The 24,709-nt window shown below is 41.1% G+C and overlaps 1 protein-coding gene across 2 annotated transcripts; it reads right to left on the bottom strand.

The window, feature by feature from the left end:
* Positions 1-2,054: 2,054 nt before the first annotated feature.
* Positions 2,055-24,481, bottom strand: PRPF3 (pre-mRNA processing factor 3). 2 transcript variants are annotated; one of them, XM_044914150.1, is made up of 17 exons: positions 24,253-24,481; positions 22,996-23,086; positions 21,612-21,801; positions 20,338-20,468; positions 18,206-18,352; positions 15,201-15,284; positions 14,793-15,013; positions 13,815-14,121; positions 12,760-12,926; positions 11,516-11,595; positions 8,699-8,842; positions 7,937-8,036; positions 7,650-7,763; positions 6,469-6,587; positions 6,100-6,183; positions 5,026-5,087; positions 2,055-2,661 (listed from the first exon to the last, which is right to left on the bottom strand). In XM_044914150.1, the coding sequence occupies exons 3-17, from the start codon at positions 21,754-21,756 to the stop codon at positions 2,515-2,517; spliced, it is 2,052 nt and encodes a 683-aa protein (XP_044770085.1). In that variant the 5' UTR covers positions 21,757-21,801; positions 22,996-23,086; positions 24,253-24,481; the 3' UTR covers positions 2,055-2,514. The 2 variants fall into 2 exon arrangements, with proteins under 2 accessions (XP_044770085.1, XP_021543725.1); XM_021688050.1 differs by lacking the exon at positions 22,996-23,086.
* Between the last annotated feature and the right edge of the window lie 228 nt (positions 24,482-24,709).

The raw sequence follows: 24,709 nt of genomic DNA, 5'->3' as shown, positions 1-24,709 counted from the left end.
TTACCTCCGGGAATATTGCACTGAATAACATGTGAAAGAACCTTGAAAACTGTAAAATGTTCCAGTGTTGCCACTGAATTCTCTTATCCAAAAATAATTCTTGGGTACCTATATTCCGAAGATATTGACATTTTCAAGATAATTCTGGAAATTCCTCAAGGTAAGCTACATACAGGGAGGAGAAAATAGTCCAGTTACTTTATATTCACTTTTAAACCAAGAAAGCTATTTTCTACCTTGATATCTCACTTAATTCTCTATCATAAATTCCAAATGACTTTTAAAATTCTTACCAGAACTCTTCAGGACAAATAACTGATATTAACATATCTGACATAATATACATATTTTCAAACATTATGAAAGGAATTGCTGAAGTTCACAATGCATTTTAAGTGAGAACAGCAACCCAAGATAGGAACTACTCTGGGAATAACATTCATTTGAAAGAACACAGCTGTCCCTACCACCTTATTTCACAACTGAAGCAGCATATGTAGGGGTTAAGTTTGGGCTCTAGTCAAACCAACCTGGATTGAAACTAAGCTCCAGGGGCGCCTGGGTGGCTCAGTTGTTGGGCGTCTGCCTTCAGCTCAGGTCATGATCCCGGGGTCCTGGGATCGAGCCCCGCATCGGGCTCCCTGCTCCGCGGGAGGCCTGCTTCTCCCTCTCCCCCTGCTTGTCTCTCTCGCTGTCTCTCTCTGTCAAATGGATAAATGGAATCTTAAAAAAAAAAAAGAAAGAAAGAAACTAAGCTCCATTACTTACTAGCTATAACCTTGGGGCAAATTACTTACTCTAAGCCTCAAATTCTTCATCTCTAAAATCTACTTCTCAAATTTGTTCTGATAAAGGAGGAAATGCTTATGGAACACAATGGTCAATACAGTATGGGGTCATGAAAATTTAAAGACAACAAAAAACACCATGAGGCACAGGGAGATTAAAGACTTGCTCAAGGCCCGGTTAAGTCTCACTATACTTCACAATGAACAATCGTGTATTATAGTATAAATACTTCTTTTTAGGCCTTATGCAAACAATACTCTTTTGAAGTTGTGTATAAATTATTTACACACGTTATTGTGATAAATCCTTTAATATGAGCAAAAGCACTTATTTCTAGGACAATGAATTTTTCCCCTGGATTTGCTTAAATCAAGAAATATCAAAAACAAGTTTAATTCTCTGGCTCCCATCTCACAGATACAGAGATGATTACTAGCAAGTATCCAGTGCATTGTGGAGGCCTGGTGAGCTTTTCAGATTTCATCCTGCTCCAGGAATAATTAGTTAACCTCACCTGTCTGGGTTATAGTTTTACTTATCTCTAAAAAGAGATCATACTAGTTTTTCCTTAAGGCCTTTAGCAGTCCCTGTCTCCTTCCACCTCTTTTATCCTAAAGCTCTCTCATACTGTTTTAAAATTGGAACTCTAACTAGGACCTGAAACACATAAAACTTTTTAAAAAGGGCTAATTTTATAATAAAGAATGTTTTAACTTCTGATCAAGTATCCATTTTCCAACACCACTTCCTGGTAAACTCCAACTAGAGGAAGTTATGGGAGCTCTAATGGCTCCTGTGTTCGATCCATTCCCAGTATGTCCTCAAAAGGCAACACGAAATGGAAGTGTAGATATGGTAAGAATTTTGGACTTCAATGGATACTTATGCTGACCTAAATACTCCTAAAATCAAACCAGAAACATTACATTCTTTAACAGAACCACATCTAGTCAGATTCATTGGAAAAGAAAAAAGAAACTACGCATTGTCTTTTAGAAAAAGTTTTTTTTTTTTTTTTTTAATTAGTAAAGAGAGGAAATAGGCTAAATTTCTGAATCCTATTCCATTTTACAAACTGACCCATAACATCCTCCTTGGACTCTCCCTGTGCCCACTTCACCCACAACACACATTCTCATATATGCACCTGTTTGAAGCAATGACTTCCTGTTAAGACTACAGTCAAGACCAGAGGTAATCTGCCCTGTGACTCTATTGAAGGTTAATAGATGGACACTCATTTGTTCCACCCTCTTTTACCCACTTAACACCTCCTGCTTTACTCTGCTCCAGGAAAACAGTATTTATCACTCTTGCTCCAAGATGAGAAATTTCCAACAGACATCAAAAATACATATCCATCCATCCATCCATCCATCCATCCATTTATATATACACAGGTATCAAAGACAAAATTTTCTTTTTCCACAGCAATTGCTAGAAGTTGGGAGAAAAGATCACCTGAAGACCCAAACTCCAATACCTGTAAGTGTGTGAAAAATATCATACCAACTTTAAAAATAACTCTTTAATCATATGCACATAAGGGGAATAAAGGGCAGCGCCAGGCTGACTGGGGAAAGGACTAAGGTGTTTTCCCTTTGTCCCAATGTCAGCTTGGCACAGTTCTGAGATCACACACACATGTGGGACTGGGTTGGGAAGTAGAATGAGTGGACTGAAGAGACAAGGGCAGGAGGGGAGAGGCAAGGGCTTGCAGTAGTTTCAGTCGGTGGACTCCAACACAGATTCACTCAGTGCTAGGTCCCAGTAGTGTTCAGCCCCATGCTTTTTGAAGTGCTCTCGAGCCATGTTCTCTGTAGGGCACTGTTTGAACTTCATCTCCCCAAAGCTCCGGTCTTTGGCTGTACCCTGGGAAAGAGACAAAATCTGTAATAAGAACACTGTAATTTTTTTTAAAGATTTTATTTTTTAAAGTAATCTCTACACCCAGTGTGGGGCTCCAACCTACAACCCCAAGATCAAGAGCTGTAGGCTCCACCAACTGAGCCAGCCAGGTGCCCCAAAACACTGCAATTTCTAATTTAAATCAGAACATTCTTTTCTAAAACCTAATAACATTTTCAGGGCGCCTGGGTGGCTCCATCAATTAAGTATCCGACTCTTGATTTCGGCTCAGGTCATGATCTCAGGGTTGTGAGATCAAGCCCTGAGTCAGGCTCTGGGACTCAGCAGGAAGTCTGCTTGAGATTCTCTCCCTCTCCCCCTCCCCATGTGCATATGCACACACATTCTCTCTCTCTCAAATAAATAAGTAAATAAATATTTATTTTTAAAGATGTTATTTGAGAGAGAGAGGCAGGGCCGTTGTGTGTGCACAAGTGGGGTGGAGGGGCAGAGGGAGAGAGAGAGCAGACTCTCTGCTGAGCAGGGAGCCCCACGCGAGGCTCGATCCCAGGACCGTGATCATGACCTGAGCCAAAGGCAGACACTTAACCATCTGAACCACCCAGGTGCCCCTTTAATAAATGAATCTTTAAAACCTAGTAACATTTGTGTAGCAATGTGCCTAGCTGAGCATGGTTTTATGGTAAAAGCTATTCTAACCTCCACCCTCTTGGGTATTTGTGTGAGTCTTCATGAATTTAGAGGCATAAAGGTTTCAGTATTTTGACTGAATGGAGGATGAGGAATTCTGTGCTCTGATACCTGGATGAAAGAGCAAGTCTGGAAGGACTATGGAGCGTGAGATGGGATGAACTACTTACCCACCAGGCCTCTAAGGACTAGATTTAGGCCTTAAAGGAGAGAGTCTTTCCCCCTCAGTGAGACCCTGTATACAAGCAGGAGGCTTTGGGGCCCACTGACCAAGAACAGTATGAAGGTGAGGAAAAGAGGGGAGTGGGAGCAGTGAGGGGGGTACCCGAAGAGAACTACAATAGAAAAACATACAGTACTGGGTGTAACCACAATCCTGCCAAAGGCACCAGCAGCAATGGCAGTCATAAAGTGCTATCTCAAGAGATTCTCAGGGATCAAATTCCAATAAGAAGCTAGAGTAGAACCTGGTTTGTTTCTGAACCTGAAATACAATTCCTGTGGCCTCTCAGAGATAAATGGAAGAGAAATTGGAAGAGATGAAGGGGTTAGGATCTTAAATGTGCAGGTGGTGTATAATGGTTATTATGATCTAATTTGTATGCATAAATTGGAGGAGTCTGGCATAAGAAAAAAGGATACATGAAGAACATTAACTGCCTATAAAGAGTGGTCTTAAAGAATTAGAGAATTAGAAGGGGACCATTTCAGTAAGTGTTCTTCTGTGTTACTAGAATTTACTTTAATAAGCATTTACCACTTTTGAAATAATTTTGTAATAAAGAACGTCACTAAACATAAGTACATTTAAAAAATAAAAGATATGTATTCAACGTAAAAGAATAAAATGAAAACATTCAATCAATACAAAGGTAGAAAATATTTACAATGTAAAAAATGTATTTTGGAGTGGGAATAAAAGGATTACTGCAACACATCAGGATAAGGATATAATTATTTAAGAAAGAAACTCTTAATGCTTCCTGGAAAAATAGGATGGTATTTTATGCTTCACAAACAATGAACAATCCTTAATTCACACCTTGGCCTGAATAAGCATATTCATTAATTCATTCTTCACAACGAATACTGGTTCGCTAAGATTTCAGGGATGAGGGAACTGTATAACCACAAACAAGCTCCATTTTACAGAGCACTATTACACAGTAATCTAATTCTGCTCAGAAAAGAATTAATAGAAAGGGAAAATAATACCCACATTTTGTAGATAAACCAACAGTAATTGATGTTAAGTGTCTTGACCAGTTGAACAGCTAATGAGTGGTACTGCCCAGACTCCCAACTTTATATTCTAAAGTCTAGTACTTCTTTCATTATATCCAGACCAAAAAAATCCCACAGTGGTTCATTTCCCTTTTTCCAAATCTCATATCCATGACTCTGAAATAAACGACTTGGTCGAGAATTTGTATTCTTGCCACCAGTTTTCCATACTCTCCCCCAGGTGGCATATACTATATACTCATCAATTCAACTAAAATATAATCAGGAAGAATCTACGGCCAAATGTTTACCAATGAATTCCAAAAAGAAAAATGAATTATTTAAGGAATCAGCCATTGCTTAGTTTTACCATTCCACTGCTCCATTAGAATGGTATAAACAACCAGGAATTAGCTAAAGTTCTGCTTCAATGTTTAACAGAAGATTACCTACCTCCCAGACTAGTACACATTTATTGGTTTTCTTCACAGCTTCCTCATCAGATTCCTCATCATCTGGAAAAGACAATATAGCTAAATCTTGCTCTAGTCTTAGACTAGAGACCAAGATTTAGGTTCTAAACAAAGAGTTTTCAAAAGTCTACCTCAATTCTTTTAAATATTGTCCCCCGTTTGCCGTGTATCAGGGTCAAATGTCTTCTCTTATTTTTATTTCCCCCAAGTTAGACTGAAAGCTCCGAACAGGTAGAGATATTAATTAATTCAACATTTACTGAGCACCTACATATATCAAGAGCTGCCCCAGGTACTGGGAATAAGGAGATAAATAAAAGACAAGCAATCAACAATAAAAACTTGTCCTAAGGGGCGCCTGGGTGGCTCAGTCGGTTAAACGTCTGCCTTCAGCTCAGGTCATGTTCCCAGGGTCCTGGGATCAAGCCCCACATCGGGCTCCCTACTCAGCGGGGAGCCTGCTGCTGTCTCTCCCTCTGCCTGCCGCTCCCCTTGCTTATGCTCTGTTTCTGTCAAATAAATAAATAAAATCTTTTAAAAAAAAAGTATTTATAGCTGAATTTTCACAAACTCAATACACTCCCACAACCAGTGACCAGGCAGACAGGGAAAACTTAAGTCAGGGAAACCTGACCTTAAAGGTCAGGCAGAAGAAAAACTAACATTCACACATATTATCACATAATAAATACTGTATGAATGTCTACCATGTTCATAGTCCACATGGGTCTTTCTAAAATTCCTAAACACTGGGCGCCTGGGTGGCTCAGTTGGTTAAGCGACTGCCTTCAGCTCAGGTCATGATCCTGGAGTCCCGGGATCGAGTGCTGCGTCGGGTTCCCTGCTCAGCGGTGAGTCTGCTTCTCCCTCTGACCCTCCCCCCTCTCATGCTCTCCATCTCATTCTCTCAAATAAATACAATTTTAAAATAAAATAAAATAAAATAAAATTCCTAAACATTATCTAGTGTGAGCAAGCGTCACTGGGAGGGAATAGATGAATGGACAGAGTACCATCCCCACCTCCCACTAAACTCCCTCTAACCCCCATTCACCATCTCCCTTTGTGTTAGATGTCTGTTCATCCCACTTTATCCGATGCAGCATAAGACGCTTAAATTTCTTCTGGGCCTTGGGGCCTGGAAACAGAGAAGGAGAATTTTGCCAGAATTTTGGAAGATGATGAAGTAGAAAGAACCTCTGAGCTCATTCGTTACTCAGACCTTAATGTGGTAGTTGAAGCAATCCCAGGAACCATATCTTAGGTCCTTCTACTCTAATAAACACAGAAACAGAGGCCCAGGATATTAAACCCAGGTATGGCTCTAAAAGTCTTGTCTTTTCCTCCTTTCTCCCCACCATTCTAATCACTTCAAGGCCTAGGGTTGCGTGGGGATGGTCTCCCTCAGTTTTTTCAGACTCACCCCCTTCCACTACTACCACGTTGACATCCTTGTGCAGTACCACCACCCCTGTCAGGTACAGTTGCCCAGCATTGGCCTCAATCTTGAACTTCTTGGCTGGGTTGCTCAAATTTCGAACTCTGGAGAAGGGAAAGTTTAGTTATGGCTTTTGTTTTAGCATCAGTAGCTGCCTGAATGGAATGGCAAATAAATAGATGGATCCAAAATGGTTTTCTCTCTAAAAACAAAGGCCTTTGAAGTAAGCAAATACACTAATGCTTGAAAGGTAGAATCGATGAGTCTCGAAGTAATTCCACTGCCTTATACTCCAAAGACTGGTATTGTACACCCTACAACAAATAGCAGGTAATGAAAATTTACTCTAAGAAAGGTGAGGTATTTACCATCATCCAAAAATATGCGTAAGCTAATTGTTCTTGAGTATAAAGATCAACAAATTCTTTGTCTCCTAGATGCTTATAATGTAAAGTAGTCAGAATGCTATGCATGGAAAATTTCCATAAGGGTACACAAAAAACTGTTAGTCACAATTACCTACGGTGTTAAGGAATCAGAGTAAGAAGGGGACTTTTTCAGTAAGGGCCTTCTGTTGTATTAGATTTAAAAAAAAATTTAATAAGCTTTCACTACTTTTATAATAATTTATCACTTTCATAATAAAGAGCTAGTTATTGAAAAGGAGCAAATTTTAAAAAATGGAAGGTACACATGCACTCAACATAAAATAAAATGAAAATATTAAATCAACAGGAAGGTAGAGAATATTTACAATGTATAAAATGTACTTTGGAGTGGAAATAAAAGGATTACTGCAAAAGTGAGGATAAGAATATAGTTTCTGAATAAAGGAACTTTTAATGCTTCCTGGAGAAATAGGTTATTTTATATTTCACAAAGGATGAAAGATCCTTAGTTCACAGATTGGTCTCAACAAGTATATTCATTCATTCATTCATTCTTCAGAACTAGTACTGGTTCATTGAAAAGCCTCAGAGATAGAAGAGTAAGTCTTTAAACCTCCCTCATTATAAAAGATTTATTAGCTCCTGATTCATGCTGGGGTCACAGAAGAGAGTAGGGACTGATGTTAGGTGTGCTTTAGACTACAGTGATTCTGCCTCAAGCACCTGGAAAATTTTTGGTATTTCTAAGGCAAAGGCTGGCCCAGATTGGACACCTACCTATATACAGATATGTGTACCCCCTGTGAAATGTCTTCTTTAAGCTTTTTAATTTTCTTGACCTTTCTCTGTTCTGCTGTAAGTTTTCGGGCAGCGTTGGCCTCTTCATGCGCTCTGTCGTGACAGGAAGGACATCCACAAGTGAGAAAGGCATTGAAGATCAGAGGCAAAGCTGAGGGAAAGAGAGAGCAACAGAGGACTCTCCCCTCCCTCCAAATATGGATCCCCCCAGAAGAGTCTGGGAAAGGTACTTGCCCTGGGTTTCCACCCAATCCCATGGCACTTACTTCTGTCTTTTTGCCATCTGAGCTCTGACATGGGCTTCTACCTTCGTGGGGTCTTGAACAGCTTCTGTTCCTAATACTCGCATCAAATTTGAAATTCTCACTGCACGTGGAGAGAGGATAGAAAACAATAATTCTTCAGCTGGGATAACCTGTCACCTCTTCTCAATTCATACTGTTTACCTATTTCAAATCTCTGCTCAAAGCTCATTTCCTCCAGAAACCTCTATCTTGAAAAGCCCAGCATTTGTGGAAGGACACACAATCTAAATAGTTGGTATACATTTACTTACACTGCTTGAAAATTTATGAAAGATAAGGAACTTAATTTCTTTGGTATTTTTCACTCTGATCACAGCATTTAGTTAAAGGTCCTACATATAACAGTGCTCACTCAAAATATTACTGAACGATAATGGGAACTGCAGGAGTGAAGGTTTCTTTTAACAGTATTTTCATTTTTCAAATATTAATAATTATGTACAAAACAACTTCATGCACACACTGCAGCTACTATCTTCATGAATTTCAAGACCATTATTTTCCCAGGAAGATCACAATGTTATATATTTTTATACTTAAAAATAAGCCTTAAATGACCTCTACAGTGAATATGTTGACCTGTCTTAATAAGATTGTAGAAATTTAGGAAAGGAAGAAAAGAATCAATGAATGAAGAGGGGAAAGGAAGAGGTGAAAGTTCCTCTAGAATTACAGAGATAAACAAACATACCACCCTTTCTTCCCTGCCTCTAAGATATGTACCTTTGGGTTCTGGAGGAGGCATCAGGCCGAGCCTGACTTTCTCTTGTAGTTCCTTCTGTGCTTCCCTCCTTGTTTGCCTTCGAAGTTTCTTCTGTTCCTTCTTGGTAAGATATACCCCCAGAGTAACTGGTGTGTCACTGTCAACTGCCAGGTAGAGAAATGAAAGTACAAAAGCAATAAGCCTATTAGAGGAATGTAGGTGAATATCAATCACATTAAAAGAAACTTTATTTATTTTTATTATTTTTTAAGGTTTTATTTATTTATTTGTAAGAGAGAGAGAGAGCACAACCAGGGGGAAGTGACAGGCAGAGAGAAAAGCAGACTCCCCGCTCAGCAAGGAGCCCAATGTGGGACTCGATCCCAGGACCCCGGGATCATGACCTGAGCCGAAGGCAGACGCTTAACCGACTGAGCCACCCAAGTGTCTCACATGGGGCTCCCTGCTCAGTGGGGAGCCTTCTTCTCCCTCCCTCTCCCTCTGCCCCTGCCCCCACTTGTATGCTCTCTCTTTCTCTCTCAAATAAATAAATAAATAAAATCTTAAAAAAAAAAAATAATAACAACTAAAGTTTCTTTTAACGTGGGGTGTGGATCATGACCCGAGCCAAAGCCAGATGCTTAACCGACTGAGCCACCCAGGAGCCCTGTTATTATTTTTAGGTTGTGATAATGGTAGTATGTTACATTTTTTAAAAAGCATTCTTATTTTTCATGGGAATGTTCTAACTTGTTTTTTCTTGAAGCAGTTGAACCCTTTAATCAACTGAAAAGTGGCAAATACAGAGAACAAAATGAGAGCTGCTCTAGTTGCAGTGTATGAGGATTTGGGGTAGGTGGGGCTAAGATGATGACATTTCTAATTTTAGAGTTATAGGGATTGGGGAAAATCCTCTAGACTCCCAAAGCAGGTTTACTCAACTTTTTATTTAATTTTACTTATTATTATTTTTAAAGGTTATTTATTTAAGCAATGTCCACATCCAAGGTAGGGCTCAAACTCATGACCCTGAGATCAAGAGTCACAAGCTCTTCTGACATGAGCCAGCCAGGCACCCCCTCAACTTCTCATTAGTTTTTGAAGATTGATTTATTTATTTTATAGAAAGAGTGTGCACACACGCAAGTGGGGGGTGGGGAGAGGGAAGGGGAATCTCATGCAGACTCCCCGCTGAGTGTGGAGCCTGATGTGGTGCTCCTCGATCTGACGACCCTGAGATCATGACCTGAGGCGAAGCCAAGAGTCAGATGCTCAACTGAGCCACCGAGGTGCCTCTCAACTTTTTAAAACAAACAAAATCCCTTATGTTCTAACGATCCGCACTGATGACATCTAAGTAGACTCTGATTAAGTAATATTCAATGATTATCATACACTGTATTACGTCGAAGTCTGAATCTATTTTTCTAAATTTACTAATTGAGGTATTATCTCCTCTGTTCATCCCAAATCTGATGAAAGTGTTAAAATCTTTTATGATCTGCGTAACTCTTGAAGAAGACGTAACAGTTAATATTATCTCTACATGTGAGAAAGTTCTGTGTTCTAAGTTATTTACCCAAGGGATTCAGCTAGTTAAAAACACAGCCACAACTAAAACCTATCTCTTCTGAGTGAGCCAACAGGCTTTTGCTACAAAAGACAAAGAAGACTGAAGAAGGACAGGTATTTAGTAATGGTGTACAAGATGGAGTTGGGAGTCAAAGATAAGAATGCTTTTTATTTTTTTAATTTTTTTTAAGTAGGTTCCATGCCCAGCGTGGAGCCCAACGTGGGGCTTAACCTCACAACTCTGAGATCAGGACCTGAGCTGAGATCGAGTCAGACGCTTAACCGACTGAGCCACTCAGGCATCCCAAGAATGATTTTTAAAACCTAACTTGTTATATACATCAGTGAAACCATCTCTGGAGTAGACCTCAATGCTCTAGAGCTGCACTGTCCAATACTGTAGCCAACAGCCACATACATACACTATCTATCTGATTTTTTTAAAAGATTTTATTTATTTGACAGAGAGTGACACAGCGAGAGAGGGAACACAAGCAGGGGGAGTGGGAGAGGGAGAAGCAGGCTTCCCACCGAGCAGAGAGCCCGATGCAGGGCTCGATCCCAGGACGCTGGGATCATGACCTGAGCCGAAGGCAGACACTTAATGACTGAGCCACCCAGGCGCCCCTCTATCTATTTTTAAAGATTTATTTATTTATAAAGAGAGAGAGAGGGCGCCTGGGTGGCTCAGTTGGTTAAGCAACTGCCTTCGGCTCAGGTCATGATCCTGGAGTCCCAGGATCGAGTCCCGCATCGGGCACCTTGCTCAGCGAGGAGTCTGCTTCTCCCTCTGACCCTCCCCCCCTCATGCTCTTTCTCTCTCTCATTCTCTCTCTCAAATAAAAAATTAAAAAAAAAAAAAAAAAAGAGAGAGAGTGCGTGCATGCATACGAGGAGGAGTAGCAGAGGGAGAGAGAGAATCTTAAGCAGCAGGCTCCACACCCAGCACAGAGCCTGACACAGGGCTCGATCCCACAACCCTGAGATCATGACCTGAGCTGAAATCAAGAGTCAGATGTTAACCAAGTGAGTCACCCAGGTGCCCCACACATACATTATTTAAATTGAAATTAATTAAAATTGATTATAGTTTAAAATTTCGTCTTTCAGTTGTATTAGTGCAACTCAGTTTTCAAGTGCTCAATAGTCTCAAGTGGATAGTAGGTACTGTATGGTCAGCACAGGTGGGAGAACATGTTCATATCACATGACGTTCCATTGGATAATACTTCTCTAGAGCCTTAACTGAGTAATTTATACTTTACCTGGAGGGCTGAGTTGGGCTGGATGTTCAACAAGATTTGTGATTCCAAAATAATCTTCTCTCTTGGGATTTTCCTCTGTACTAAAATTGGAGGAAGAAGGGAAAACAGGATATGTGGGTAGAGACAATTCCGAGAGAGGGAGTCTCAGAAACACAATGAAAAAATGCACTCTCCATGATGTGTTCTAGCACTTTTTAGTGTTTATCTACAACATGTAAATATATTACACATAATTTTCAAGATGAGAAAACTGGCTTCCCCTAAGGTTGGACATACTCTCTACACCAGTCATTCTCAACCTTTTCCCTACCCTAACATCCCTGATGGATGTCACATTCTCTCACTAATAACAATAGCTCCCTGGGACAGTGGTTGACAGAGGAAGGGTAAGGGGAAACGCTGAGACAAAGTCTCGTAAAGCTCTTAATCTCAGAATAAGAGCAGATATAATTAAAGCTCTCCAAATGTTTCTTAAATGTTTTATTTACCATTCTCTCCCCCATCAATTAAGAATCCTTCCTCTATTCTAGGACTGGATTTTTTTTTTTTTAAAGATTTTATTTATTTATTTGACAGAGAGAGAGACAGTGAGAGCAGGAACACAAGCAGGGGGAGTGGAAGAGGGAGAGGGAGAAGCATGTTGCCTGCCAAGCAGGGAGCCCGATTCAGGGCTTGATCGCAGGACCCTTAATGACTGAGCCACCCAGGCACCCCTCTAAGACTGGATCTTTAAGAAATATAAAAACCTATTGTAAGTAGCAGAAAAATGTAATTAAGAAAACAAATAATTATGTATAGCCAAAGCAAATATAAAATTTACATCCTTTCGGGGCACCTGGGTGGCTCAGTTGGTTAAGCGACTGCCTTCGGCTCAGGTCATGATCCTGGAGTCCCTAGATCGAGTCCCGCATCGGGCTCCCTGCTCGGCAGGGAGTCTGCTTCTCCCTCTGACCCTCCCCCCTCTCATGTACTTGCTCTCTCGCATTCTCTCTCTCTCAAATAAAAATAAATAAAATCTTAAAAAAAAAAAAAATTTACATCCTTTCTCTTTTAGATTATTTGTGCCGGTTCCTTCCTACGTTAACCCCAAAAACTAAAAAAAAACCTATACAACATATTCTTCACAAATACATGGTCTGTGTATGGTTACCTATTTCCCCAGGATTTAAAAATTTTACTTAATGCATGAGTACTCTCCCAATAAAACTCTAGCCTTATTAAAAGGTATTAACTAACAAACTCACAGGTCAAAGCCATTGGGGATGATGTAAGAGTCCCACCACTCAATTTCAGGGATATCTCCTTCCTTTAGCTCTTTTTTAGGAGCAATGAGGGCCAGCCTCGTTGAAGTATGGATGCCTGTTTTTCGAGCTGCCTGTGAGATTTCTGCCTGCAGCTTCTCCAGTTGAGCCTGAAGAGAAAATAAACCAAGACATGAAGATAAAGTGGAACCACAGAAAACAGGGACATGATAGAACCCCAAATTTTAAAGCACTCTCTTGTTGGAACTCTTTATGCCTAATGCAAAGAATTCATAATTTCTTTTTTTTTTTTTTCTTTAAAGATTTTATTTATTTATTTGACAGAGAGAGACACAGCGAGAGAGGGAACACAAGCAGGGGGAGTGGGAGAGGGAGAAGCAGGCTTCCCGCCAAGCAGGGAGCCCGATGCGGGGCTTGATCCCAGGACCCTGGGATCATGACCTGAGCCGAAGGCAGACGCTTAACGACTGAGCCACCCACGCGCCCCAAGAATTCATAATTTCTGAAAGCTCAGAAGAACCTTCAACTTTATTTTATCCTTAGTTGATTTACATACAACTACTCTCATCACCACCCTTCACCCCACTGTGTGCCTACAGCAAATATACAGAAATGGAATTTTATGAAAACACCATTCTTAGAGGATGAAAACAAGAGCAAAACTCACTGAATATACAGTCAATTCTTAACTCTCCACGTGTGGAGTTAATTTATCTGCAGTAAATGTTAATACCAGGCTAGCTTTCCTCAGTTACTCAGTGTTCTGAATTGTTTCCTTCCACTGTTTGTATGTGAATTTTCAAACTCAGTTTTATTTCCACATAAGCAGAATATAATCAAGAAGACAAATCAGCTAAAAATCAAGTATTCCAGGAATAAATGAAGTATTTTAAAAATTAGTCATTGCTTTATTACTTGTGTATCTAATTGCCTAAAACTTAGAGAACTGGGTTGATAGTATTTTAGGACTGTATTAAATTTCCTTTGTCCCCTTCCTAACTTCTTTGAAGTTCTAGGTTATATTCTAAACCAGGTACCTTTGTCCGTAATCGCTGGGCAATCTTCTCAAATTTGCCCTTGTCATGGAATTTAAAAGTGCGTCTCTGGCGCTGGGAAGGGGCAATTGAGACTCGGGGGTCAAAAAAGGTATTAGACTCCATGTCTTCTGATGGCTTTTCTTTTAGCTGTTGTTTGAATTGTTCCCTTTTCACAGCACGAATATTGGCCTTCAGAGTAGGCATGCGGTGTGTCAGCTCAATCTCCTTGCCTGTTGCATCTACAGTGCGACCTTGCTCATCGAGAATCAGTGGTGTAGGTTTAGTTTGATCTTTTAACTCCACCTTCCTGAGAAATAGCCCACAAAGAAATAAATTATCACATGGGACAATAAATAAAGCAAACAAAAACAAAATAAAATAAAATAAATCAAACCCAACAAAGATAATAGGTTACACAATTCTAGGGAACATAAGCCCATCAGTGAATAGTAACACCTTGATTCAAAACATCAAACTAAATATTTGAGTATAGAATACAATCAAATGAAATGAATTTATATATATATTACATTGATAAGAATTCGCAATCCTATTTCACTCCTGAATTTCTGAGTCAGACATAATATGCCAAACCAATTGTATGTGTTAAAAATAAAGTCTATCATCTTTACTCAGTGTAGAAAACGTTCAGATCTGGTATCACTCACTGTGATTTAATGGATTTGGCTCTGGGATAGGAACCAGAAGACCAGGTTCTATTCCTAGCTCCAACAACAGATGAATAATCTTAACCTCAGTTCTACCAATTGTAAAAAGAAGATAAATTCTGCAACAAGGAAGCTAAAAGAATTCAGTATTTATTCAGCATACGTAAGAAATATAAAACTAAGAAATGATGTAGGTTCTTTGGAAGAAGAGAATCAGTAATGCTCCAGGTTTTTGTTTGTTCTTTTTAACCTTCATTATTGCTTCTCCAGGTTCAGAAATAACAAGAGGTTCCATGAAATAGATACTCACGGGGGAGCAATGCCCATGGCATGGAGATTGGCCAGGCCCACCATGTTGGCATTGCCAATGAGCCCTGGCTTCAGTGCCAGCTGGGCTTGGATGCGGGCTTGTAGTTCAGCTGCTTTCCTTGCCTTCTCAATGGCATCATTCATGAAAGTGGCAGCCTGGGAGGGCTGAATAGTGTTGCCAATTGGAAGTCGCTCTGGTTGGGAGGAAGAAGGAGTCTTTGGCTGTGAGCCAGAGAAAAAGAAGTCAGAATCAGAAGAATTAGACAGGCAGACAGGTTACACACAAATACACAGACACACACACACACACACTGGTAGATTGTGGGGTGGAACATGCAGTCACCTTCCAGACTCTCAAATGAGTGGACGGCAAGAAATTCTTTGCTAAAGAGTCTTCTTTTCATAATACCTGAGGTGTAGGGGGGCTAATGAAGCTCAGCTGTTTTTTCCTCTCCTCGATTTGCCGTGTAGCTGCCTCCATCATCTGTTTGATCTGTTCTCGATGGGAGAGAAGTTAAAAAACTGTTAACATCTCTCTCTCTTTTTTTAAAAGATTTTATTTATTCATTTGGTGGAGGGAGACAGAGAGAGCACAAGCAGGGGGAGCGGCAGAGGGAGGAGAAGCAGGCCCCCTGCTCAGGCCCCCTGATGTGGGGCTCGATCCCAGGACCCCAGGATCATGACCTGAGCCAAAGGCAGACTCTTTTTTTTTTTTTTTTTAAGATTTTATTTATTCATTTGAGACATAGAGATACAGAGAGAGAGAGAGCATGAGCAGGGGGAGAGGCAGAGGGAGAGGGAGAAGCAGGCTCCCCGCTGAGCAGGGAGCCCGACGTGGGGCTCGATCCCAGGACCCTGGTATCATGACCTGAGCCGAAGGCAGACGCTTAACCATCTGAGCCACCCAGGTGCCCCCCAAAGGCAGACTGTTAACCAACTGAGCCACCCAGGCACCTCAACATCTTTTTTATTTCTCCTATATAGGTTCCTAAATGCAAAAGGCTTTCAGGTCTAGAGAACTAAAATTTTTTGAATGAACCCATCATATTCTGGCCTGTACGACTGGCTAGAAAATTTAGTAAAGATAAGCTATATAGTTAAGCACTGAAACTTTTCAACCCATCATCCTATTGAAGGATTAGCATGTTAGGTAGTAACATAACTTGATGGTTAAGACTCAGGTTAAGTGTCCGACTCGTGTTTTTGGCTCAGGTCATGATCTCTGTGGGATGGAGCCCTGCGAAAGGCTCCATGCTCAGCATGGAGTCTGCTTGGGATTCTCCCTCTCCCACTACTTCTCCCCTATCTCTCTCAAAATAAATAAGTAAATCTTTAAAAAAAAAAAAAATCAGGTTAAGAGAAACCCGAGCTTGACCTTTAACTCTGACACTTAATGCTTGTATGACCTTGGACATGGCATTTAATCTCTAAAACTCCAAGTGTCTAAAAAGGGTAAAAACAGTACCTACACTACAAGACTATTATGAGCATTTCAACAAAACTCCTAAGAGAATCCACACAAATTATCATACTTTTTTTTAAAGTGTATTTATTTATTTTTTGGAATTTCTATACCCAACATGGGATTCGAACTCAGGACCCTGAGATCAAGAGTGCATGCTCTCCTGACTGAGCCAGCCAGGTGCCCCAAATTATCATACTTTTTATGAATGCCTGCTTTGGGTAACTGGAGACAACAAAGCAAAGACCTGCTTCCTAGCCTCTGTAAAACCGTTCTTTTGTCCTAAAGAATATGAAAATGATAAGCTTTGAGAATACAGTCAAATAACCCTTCTTTAATTTTCCAAAAGAGACCTTGCTCCCAAAGTGCCTCAAGGCATTTTTTAAAATTTATTTTTAGGGGCACCTGGGTGGCTCAGTCGTTAAGCGTCTGCCTTCGGCTCAGGTCATGATCCCAGGGTCCTGGGATCGAGCCCCACGTCGGGCTCCCTGCTCGGCAGGAAGCCTGCTTCTCCCTCTCCCTCTTCCCCTGCTTGTGTTCCCTCTCTTGCTGTGTCTCTCTCTGTCCTATAAATAAATAAATAAAATCTTTTAAAAAATAAATAAATAAAATTTATTTTTAATTTCTTTTGAAGTTTTATTTATTTAAGTAATCTCTACACCCAACATGGAGCTCAAACTCACGACCCCAAGATCAAGAGTCGCAGGCTTTTCTCACTGAGCCCGCCAGGAGCACCTTCAGAATTTACTTTTTAAACATTTTTTTTGAGTAGATGATATATTTACATAGTTCAAAATGCAAAAAAAGTACAAAAGGGTATATTATGATTTTTTCCACCCCTCTTCTCTATAAAGCACCAGTATCAGTTTTTTTCCTTGCAGAAATATCATATATAGGTACAAATAAGCAAATTCAGGGGCACCTGGGTGGCTCAATCGGTTAAGTGTTCAACTCTTGATTTCAGCTCAGGCCATGATCTCAGGGTCACGAGATCGAGCCCCAGGATAGGCTATGTGCTGGGCGTGGAGCCTGCTTAAGATTCTCTCTCTCTTGCTCCCTCTACCCCTCCCTACCTTAAAAAAAAAAAAAAGAAAAGAAAGAAATTCATCTACCCATCCATACACATATATGTATATATTCTATTTCCCTTCCAAGAAATTTTAAATGGTATAAGAAATATTTACTGTTTATAATGGTATCAAAAAAAAAATTTTTTTAAGGACTTTATTTATTTGGGAGAAAGAGTGAGCGAGAGAGAGAGCATGAGTTGGGGGAGGAAAAGAGGGAGAGGGAGAAGCAGACACCCTGCTGAACAGAGAGCCTGACACGGAGCTCGATCCCAGTACCCTGGGATCATGTTCTGAGCTGAAAGCATAAGCTTAACTGACTGAGACATCCAGGCGCCCCCAGATAATTCCTATTAAAAAAAACAACAACACAAAGTCGAGGCACCTGGGTGGCTCAGATGGTCAAGCATCTGACTCTTGGTTTTGGCTCTTGGATCGAGCCCTGTGCTGGGCTCTGTGCTCAGCACAGAGTCTGCTTGGGATTCTCTCCCTCTGCCCTTCTCTGCTTGCGTGTGTGCTCTCTCTCTAAATAAATAACATCTAAAGAAAAAACAAAAACAAAAGCCCCACAACACCCCAACAAAGTCAACCTGAAATTATTTTTAGTGGATTATATCATCTCATCTCTGCATTGTATTTGGAAATTTTCCTCTGCCATCAAGCCAAGTTCTGATTATTTCAATAATTTTCTCAATGATCCAATGAGGTACACAATTGGGCAAATGATGTATGTAATATACCTTGTTTGCCACATAACAGGTGCTCATTTCAATAGTTTTCCCCGATGCTAACCACTAATTCAAATTAAGGTCACAACATATCTGGACCCATGCATCTCTTGCTTCTTCAACTCATAGTCACTGCTTTCAGTTCCTAATTACTCACCTGGAGCTTAGTTAGCATACCAGGACTCTCTGAGGGAGGCCCAGGGATCACTTCAGGCTCCTCTTCCACCTCCTCAAAACGGGGTATCCGTCGCTTCTTTACTCCTGATGATTCCTTGGAGATCTCAGAGTCATCACCAAACACTTCCTAAGGAAACCCAAGATGAAAGAAGAGTTGTCTCCCTGCCCATGGGAGAAGGGAAGAATCATCCTAGTCCCTATCAGCATTTTGTGGCTTTTCCCAGAGTCCTCTAGACCCTCCACCAAATGGACCATCTCACCCAACTTCATCATTCTCCTACTCCAGTCAAGCAAATTTCATCTCCACGTCCTTATAAAGGTTCCCATCTAAAGGTCTTTATAAATGCTACTTCCTACATTTGTAATGATTTCCCTCAACTTTTCCACACCCCTATTCCAAATCCTGCCTGAAACTCACCTCCTCCAGGATGTTTTCCTCATAAATAATCTCATCCCACTCCGATCAAACTGTTGTTTCACATCCTCTTAGCACTTAAGACCTGGGTTCATACTACATAAAATTACATTGCTGATATTCTGCTTGCCAAGTGTTAAGTCTTTCAATGTTAGTACTTTCTCCCAATTAGAGTCTAAGCTCTTCCAGGACAGGGGTTTTCTCTTTCTTCTTCAGTATTCCCCAATAACACTTGTTCTCATCAAACAATGGGAACTCAAATATGTTGACTAATTTGCAAGGTGAATTTAACAGGACCAAGAGTGGCCAACTGGAAGGGACAATGGGAAAAAGCAAATGTACACACCGGTGGTAGGCTTTGGGTGACATCCCCTCTTCACTAGGAGGGCTCGTGTTTTGCAAGGACATATCCTCGGCCAGGGGTGAGCGCTTCCTGGAACTCCTACAGTTCAAGAAAAAGGACTCTCCCATAATATATTGTGTGGGGTGGGGACTTGAATGGACCAAAATGGGACCCATATCCCAAGGCTATCTAGATACCTCCTTCAAGAAACCATTTTTATTAATCCCACCCAATGTAGTCACTTCATTCACAGCATGCCTCAGCACTTACACAGCCATGTGTCCTATTATAGCACTAACTTTACTCCACAGATCTGTGTATATTGTGGATCAAGCATTCCCCCTCAAACATAACAAATTCAACGTCAGTCTGACTCTACAGTCAACTCTAAAATTTATATGAAACTATTACTTAAATTTTATAATTTGTGACTGTATTTTGTTGTTCCCCTCCCTTAAATTGCAAATTCCTTTAAGGCAAGGACTATTTCTCATTCCTCTGAACACCTTACAATGCCTTAAACACAAAAGGCACACAATTCTCTATTTCTCTTGGTACCATAGCCTGGCCTGGGACCAAGCAGACATTGCTTATTCACTCTTTGTGCCTCAGGAAAAGCAATAGGATAGCCAAGATATCAAATGCACTTTGGAAGATTTGATGGGAGTCACAGAAAAGACTTTTTTAATGGAAGAGACAGAAAAGAGATAGAGAAATCAGCCACTTGAAGCTGCTAATATTATAAGAAGGCATGGCAAATCAGCAATTACCGAATAAAAAGTGAAGGAGGTAAGACAGTAATGATGGTCCTTTTAAGTACTCCACTCATGGGGCCTGATGACCAGCAATTTGCTATATAGCAAACAGTAGGCTCTCAGGACATAGAGTAAATAATAATTTCTGTTAGGTATCCCATCTACAGGTCAATTCCAGAGAAACCTCTAAAAGGAGCAACAATGAGGTCTACAGCAGTGGAGTCACGTTCTGAATCAATCTATTAGTTATCAAGTAATCCAAAGAATAAAATCTTAGAGCAATCAATTCATAGGTAGTAGCAAGGGGGAGGGTGGAGGAGACATAGGGAAACATAAGAACCAAAAACTCCTAACTGTACATGAAAAAGCACAAAGCTACCAACTGTTTCCTTGGAGTATTTCAACCCATGAACTTAGGTAGTTCATCACCACAAGATGGTGATAATACAAGTTCACCTCCTCTCCTTTAATGTTTAAGTACCTCTCTTGAATATTATGTATTCTAACAGTGGATATCAAAGTGTGAGCCACGTAAGCTCAGCAACTTTGTTACCATTCAAAACACTCCTAAGCTCATCAGATAGTTAACTGTAACCTACCTTCAGCTCTCTTTTTCTGCTCCTGTCACTGCTAGACTTGGAATGTCTAGAGCTTCGGCCTTCCTCCACAGCCTCAAACAGTTTGTCCACAAATCGGAGAGTAGAATCATCAAGAAAAGGTTTCAGATGGTCTGACAGGAGAAAAAGGGGTGGTAGCGTTGAAAAATAAGAGTACTTAGTCCAATACTAGGCATATAACAGATACCAACACTGAAATTTTATCCCCAGGAGGGAGGGAAATGTTGTCCTAAGTTCTTTGTAGGATTTCCATAAATCCTTTTACACTGAATGACCTTACCTTTTGAGGTAAAAGTACAGTTAGAATTTTTTGCAGTAGGAAGTAGCATAGCCAGAGCAACCTATTTAGGTTGAGTATCAAAGTTTATGATGAATAGGGCGCCTGGGTGGCTCAGTCGGTTGAGCGTCTGCCTTGGGCTCAGGTCATGATCCCAGGCGCCTGGGATCGAGTCCCGGGTCAGGAGGCCCCCTGCTCAGGTGGAAGCCTGCTTTTCCCTCTCCCTCTACCCCTCCCCCCTGCTCATACACTCTCAAGTAAAATCTTTTTTTTTTTTTTTAATTTTATTTATTTATTTGACAGAGCGAGAGAGCACAAGCAGGGGGAACAGTAGAGGGAGAGTGAGAAGCAGACTCCCCGCCAAGCAGGGGGCCCGAAGGCACACCCTTACCCCCCTGCGCCCCCCCGGGGCCCCCTAAAAAAAAAAAATTTTAAAAAAAAAAAAAAAAAAAAAGTTATCCTAACTCTTCCCAAACAGCAAGCTATAGGAGACCACCATAAACAAATTCTACCTTCCTCAACTTTTTTCATGTTTTTTTCCAGAGAACTTGATATATTTAGATGTCAATCTGAATCTGAATCTCCCTATCTACTTTAGCATATTTCTTAAGTAAATATAACTTAGCTAATTCAATACATTGGTTAAAGGAAGTCAGTCGGAGATTCAAAATAGGTCATAAATGGGGTGCCTGGCTGGCTCAGTTGGTAGAGCAGGCATCTTTATCTCAGGGTCATGAGTTCAAGCCCCACGTTGGGTGTAGAGGTTACATTTAAAAAAAAAAAAGTATGTCACGAGTAGTATAAAAAATAAGAAAAAAAGCAAAATTAGTCACTTAGGCTATTTCTATTATAATGCAGGAGAAAATAAAATGTGGCCTGATCTTTTTCAGATACTCCTAACAAGAGAATTTGGGGAAATTCAAAGCAGTGTTTAGGATCATGCTATATGTTAAGTCCAAAGATTCATAAAAGGACATACCAGCTGCCTTCTTCTTGTCCATGCCCTTCCCTACACAGTTCAGTGCTGCTGTGACCACTGTGGGCTCTGAAAAGCCCAGCACCCTCTTCACTGTCTTCTCTATCCATGGTTTCAGCTCATCCAGCTCCCTCTTAGACAGTGCCATTCTTCAGGAAAAGGAGGGTAGCTCAAGTGGGATTCAGTACTGCACCTAAAAAGAAACCAGGAAAAAGCTCTGTTAGAGGGTAGGAAAAGACCATTCCAGGCAATGTTTAGTATATCAGGAATGCCATCTCCACCCCTATTCTCAATCAAGCAAGTGCCTGCACTTCATTTCAAGCCAAATACTTTCCCTAAAACCCATACTTCAAAGCAGATAGAACCACATTCTGTTTGTAATCCTAACTCAGTAAGTATCAGTGGATCAGTGAAATCTGTGGAATAAACAAGGAAACCCTGGGAATAATGTAGTCTGAGAAATGAGTTCTAGCTTCTTTTTTGATCCTGTCATAACAAGGACTGGCAAACATACAACCTGAAAACAAGACTGAAAAGCCCACCCAGAGACCAGCTTTTCTATTCCTCCTGCTTCCAGGCAGGCATTGCTTAACACAGCCTTGACCTGTAGGTTCTCCCTTCTTTTAAGGGATGAATTAAAAAAAAAAAAGGTGGCCTTATCCAGGTCAGTCATCCTGTATTAAAGCTCATAATCCAGGGTGCCTGGGTGGCTCAGTCAGTCAAGCATCTGACTCTTGATTTTGGCTCAGGTCATGATCTTGGGATTATGGGACTGAGCTCCACACCCGGTTCCACGCTGGGTGTGGAGCCTGCGAGATTCTTTCTCCCTTTCCCACTGGCCTTCCCCCGGCTAAGAAAAAAAAAAAAAACAACTCTTAATCCTGGGGGGCCTGGCTGGCTCAGTTGGTAGAGCATGCAACTCTCAATCTCAGGGTTGTGAGTTCAAGCCCCACATTGAGTGTGGAGCCTACTTTAAATAAATAAATAAATAAATAAATAAATAAGCAAGCAAGCAAGCTAGCTAGCTCCTAATCCTTAAGAATGTTGTCACCTTTCTCTATAGTCATATTCATCCCTGTGGAAATTCTGGACCCAGATCATTTTCTCTCATGTTCTACAGGATCTGTCAATAGACTTCATAAGATTAATCCCTCAGCTCAGAAAAGAATACCCTCATTTTGGATGTACCTTCCCTCTCTCCCTTCACTATCATAAAGGACCTTCTACAACAAATCTTTGTTATTTAATGCAAGTTAGTGTAATTCTTCAACATTATTCATGTTTACATTCTGCTCTCCTACTTAAATAGCAAAGCTCATGAGCATAGAGAAAATTTTACTTCTCTGATTTTCTCTGTAAGTGCCTAAAGTCAATAAACAGCACTGACCTCAATTTCCAAGCAAACTTCCTCCCAGCAGTGCTACAAATCAGGGTCTCTGGGAGTCAATCTTTCAAGATGTTTTAAGACATCTTTTCTCCTAAAAGACAGTCTGATTAATTTCTACTTTCTTGGCAGGTTTATCTTCTATAAGACCTGTTGCTAAACAGTATATTTAATTTTGGTATAACCATAGGAAGCTAGTAGATTAAAGTCATGAAAACAGGAGTGAAAGATTTTGTGACTCAGGGACATGTTATATGAATAATTCTGTGGCAGCTCTGTTCACCTCTCATGAGATAGCAGTATAGCCTATAAATCTCTACATATTAAATGTGCATTACTCAAAAAAGCATACTCAGACCAAAGAGAGTGAAGAAACAGTTCACGCTGAACATCTGGAACACTGAACTCTATGTGCCAGCTTTGGGGCAAGTAATTCCTCTGTGCCTCAGTTTACTCATTTTACAAAATGAGGCCAATTCCCAAATCTAAATCATCTTTAATCATTCAATAAATACTTATTGCATAATTACTAGGTCTCAAGTAGTGTACTGTGTGCTGAGGATACATACAACAATGAACATAACAGACAATCCTCGCCTTAATGGATCTTATATTCCACTAGAATTGAATCATGGGCTAGAAAGTGTAAACAATTTGAAAATCCAAAGCAACAAATGAGGTGCGACTCTATCAGATGAAATGTGTGCCCAAGTACCATACTAACAAATGTATTCAACTTCTACCTAATCTTCTAGGAAACTAAACAGCCGGTGGGCAAAAATAAAAGTTTCAAACAGTAACCAGCTTTGTCACTAATCAAATGTTCAACAGTAACTGCCTGGGGCGCGGCGGGGTGGGGGTGGAAGAAGAGGAAGGCAGAAGGATGTCTGAATGAGCAGGTAGCAGAATCCAATCTTGTGAAGAATTTCCTTACTCCGTGCTCTTCTTCGCTATAACCTGAATTTCCCCCCTGCAACCTCCATACTTGTTTGCTCTCTCCCTATCTCCCGACCGGCTCCCTACCCCACCTTGTTCTCCCCAAACTCATCTTAGAGCTGGTCTCCCCACCCCGTCCCCTTCCCGCCCCCGCCCTTTTCCTCCCCACAATCTCACTCCAACCCATTCTCCCTCAGAACCTTGTACTTCTTTCGGCTTCCTTCCCACTGAACGTTCCCGCCTCGGTCCTCCCCTTGGGGTGCGCCCTGGCCCTCGCCGCTCAGACAGAAAGATACCCTCCCAGGGCCCGGGGCCACTACTCACCTCACAAACTTCAGCCCCTGAGACGGAGCCCGAACGTTACACCGGAACCGGAAACCCTCCGACCGCCCTACGGCCTGCCGTCGCTACCGCCACAGCCGCCGCCACGCCGCGGTCCCCCGACATGTGACGGGGAAGGGCCGGGCCACCGATTCGCGCAGCCGTAGTAACCACTTTCCCCTCGGCGGAGCGCATGCGTGCGGGAGCTGTAAAGTTTGCGCATAAAGTTCCTATCTCTTTAGGTTTCTCCAGCGAAATCTGGTAACTAGATGACTGCGAAGTTAATGTTGCCTGAAGCAGAAATTGGGCTGCTCGCAGTACTCCTAGTATGAATAAATGCGCTAAAAGCCGAGCTTCTGCGTTCGGGTTAAACGGTGCCTTTCTGGTAGAAACTAAACCATCTGAGAGTCGTTGTCACTAGCATTAGCCACCCCCCTTTAATCTTTCTCCCTTACTTAAG

This window comes from Neomonachus schauinslandi, chromosome 4 (assembly GCF_002201575.2).
Source record: "Neomonachus schauinslandi chromosome 4, ASM220157v2, whole genome shotgun sequence".
Lineage (NCBI taxonomy): Eukaryota > Metazoa > Chordata > Mammalia > Carnivora > Phocidae > Neomonachus > Neomonachus schauinslandi.
This window is presented reverse-complemented; position numbering and strand designations above follow the sequence as displayed.

Bases quoted from the DNA above. Each gene is read 5' to 3' on its own strand.
- PRPF3 (XM_044914150.1), bottom strand. From the start codon at position 21,756: ATGGCACTGTCTAAGAGGGAGCTGGATGAGCTGAAACCATGGATAGAG. The intron at 15,014-15,200 runs GTATTATGAAAA...TCTGGCTCACAG, and splicing joins TTAGCCCCCCTACACCTCAG to CCAAAGACTCCTTCTTCCTC. The intron at 5,088-6,099 runs GTGAATGGGGGT...TGTCTTTTCCAG, and splicing joins ATCTAACACAAAGGGAGATG to ATGATGAGGAATCTGATGAG.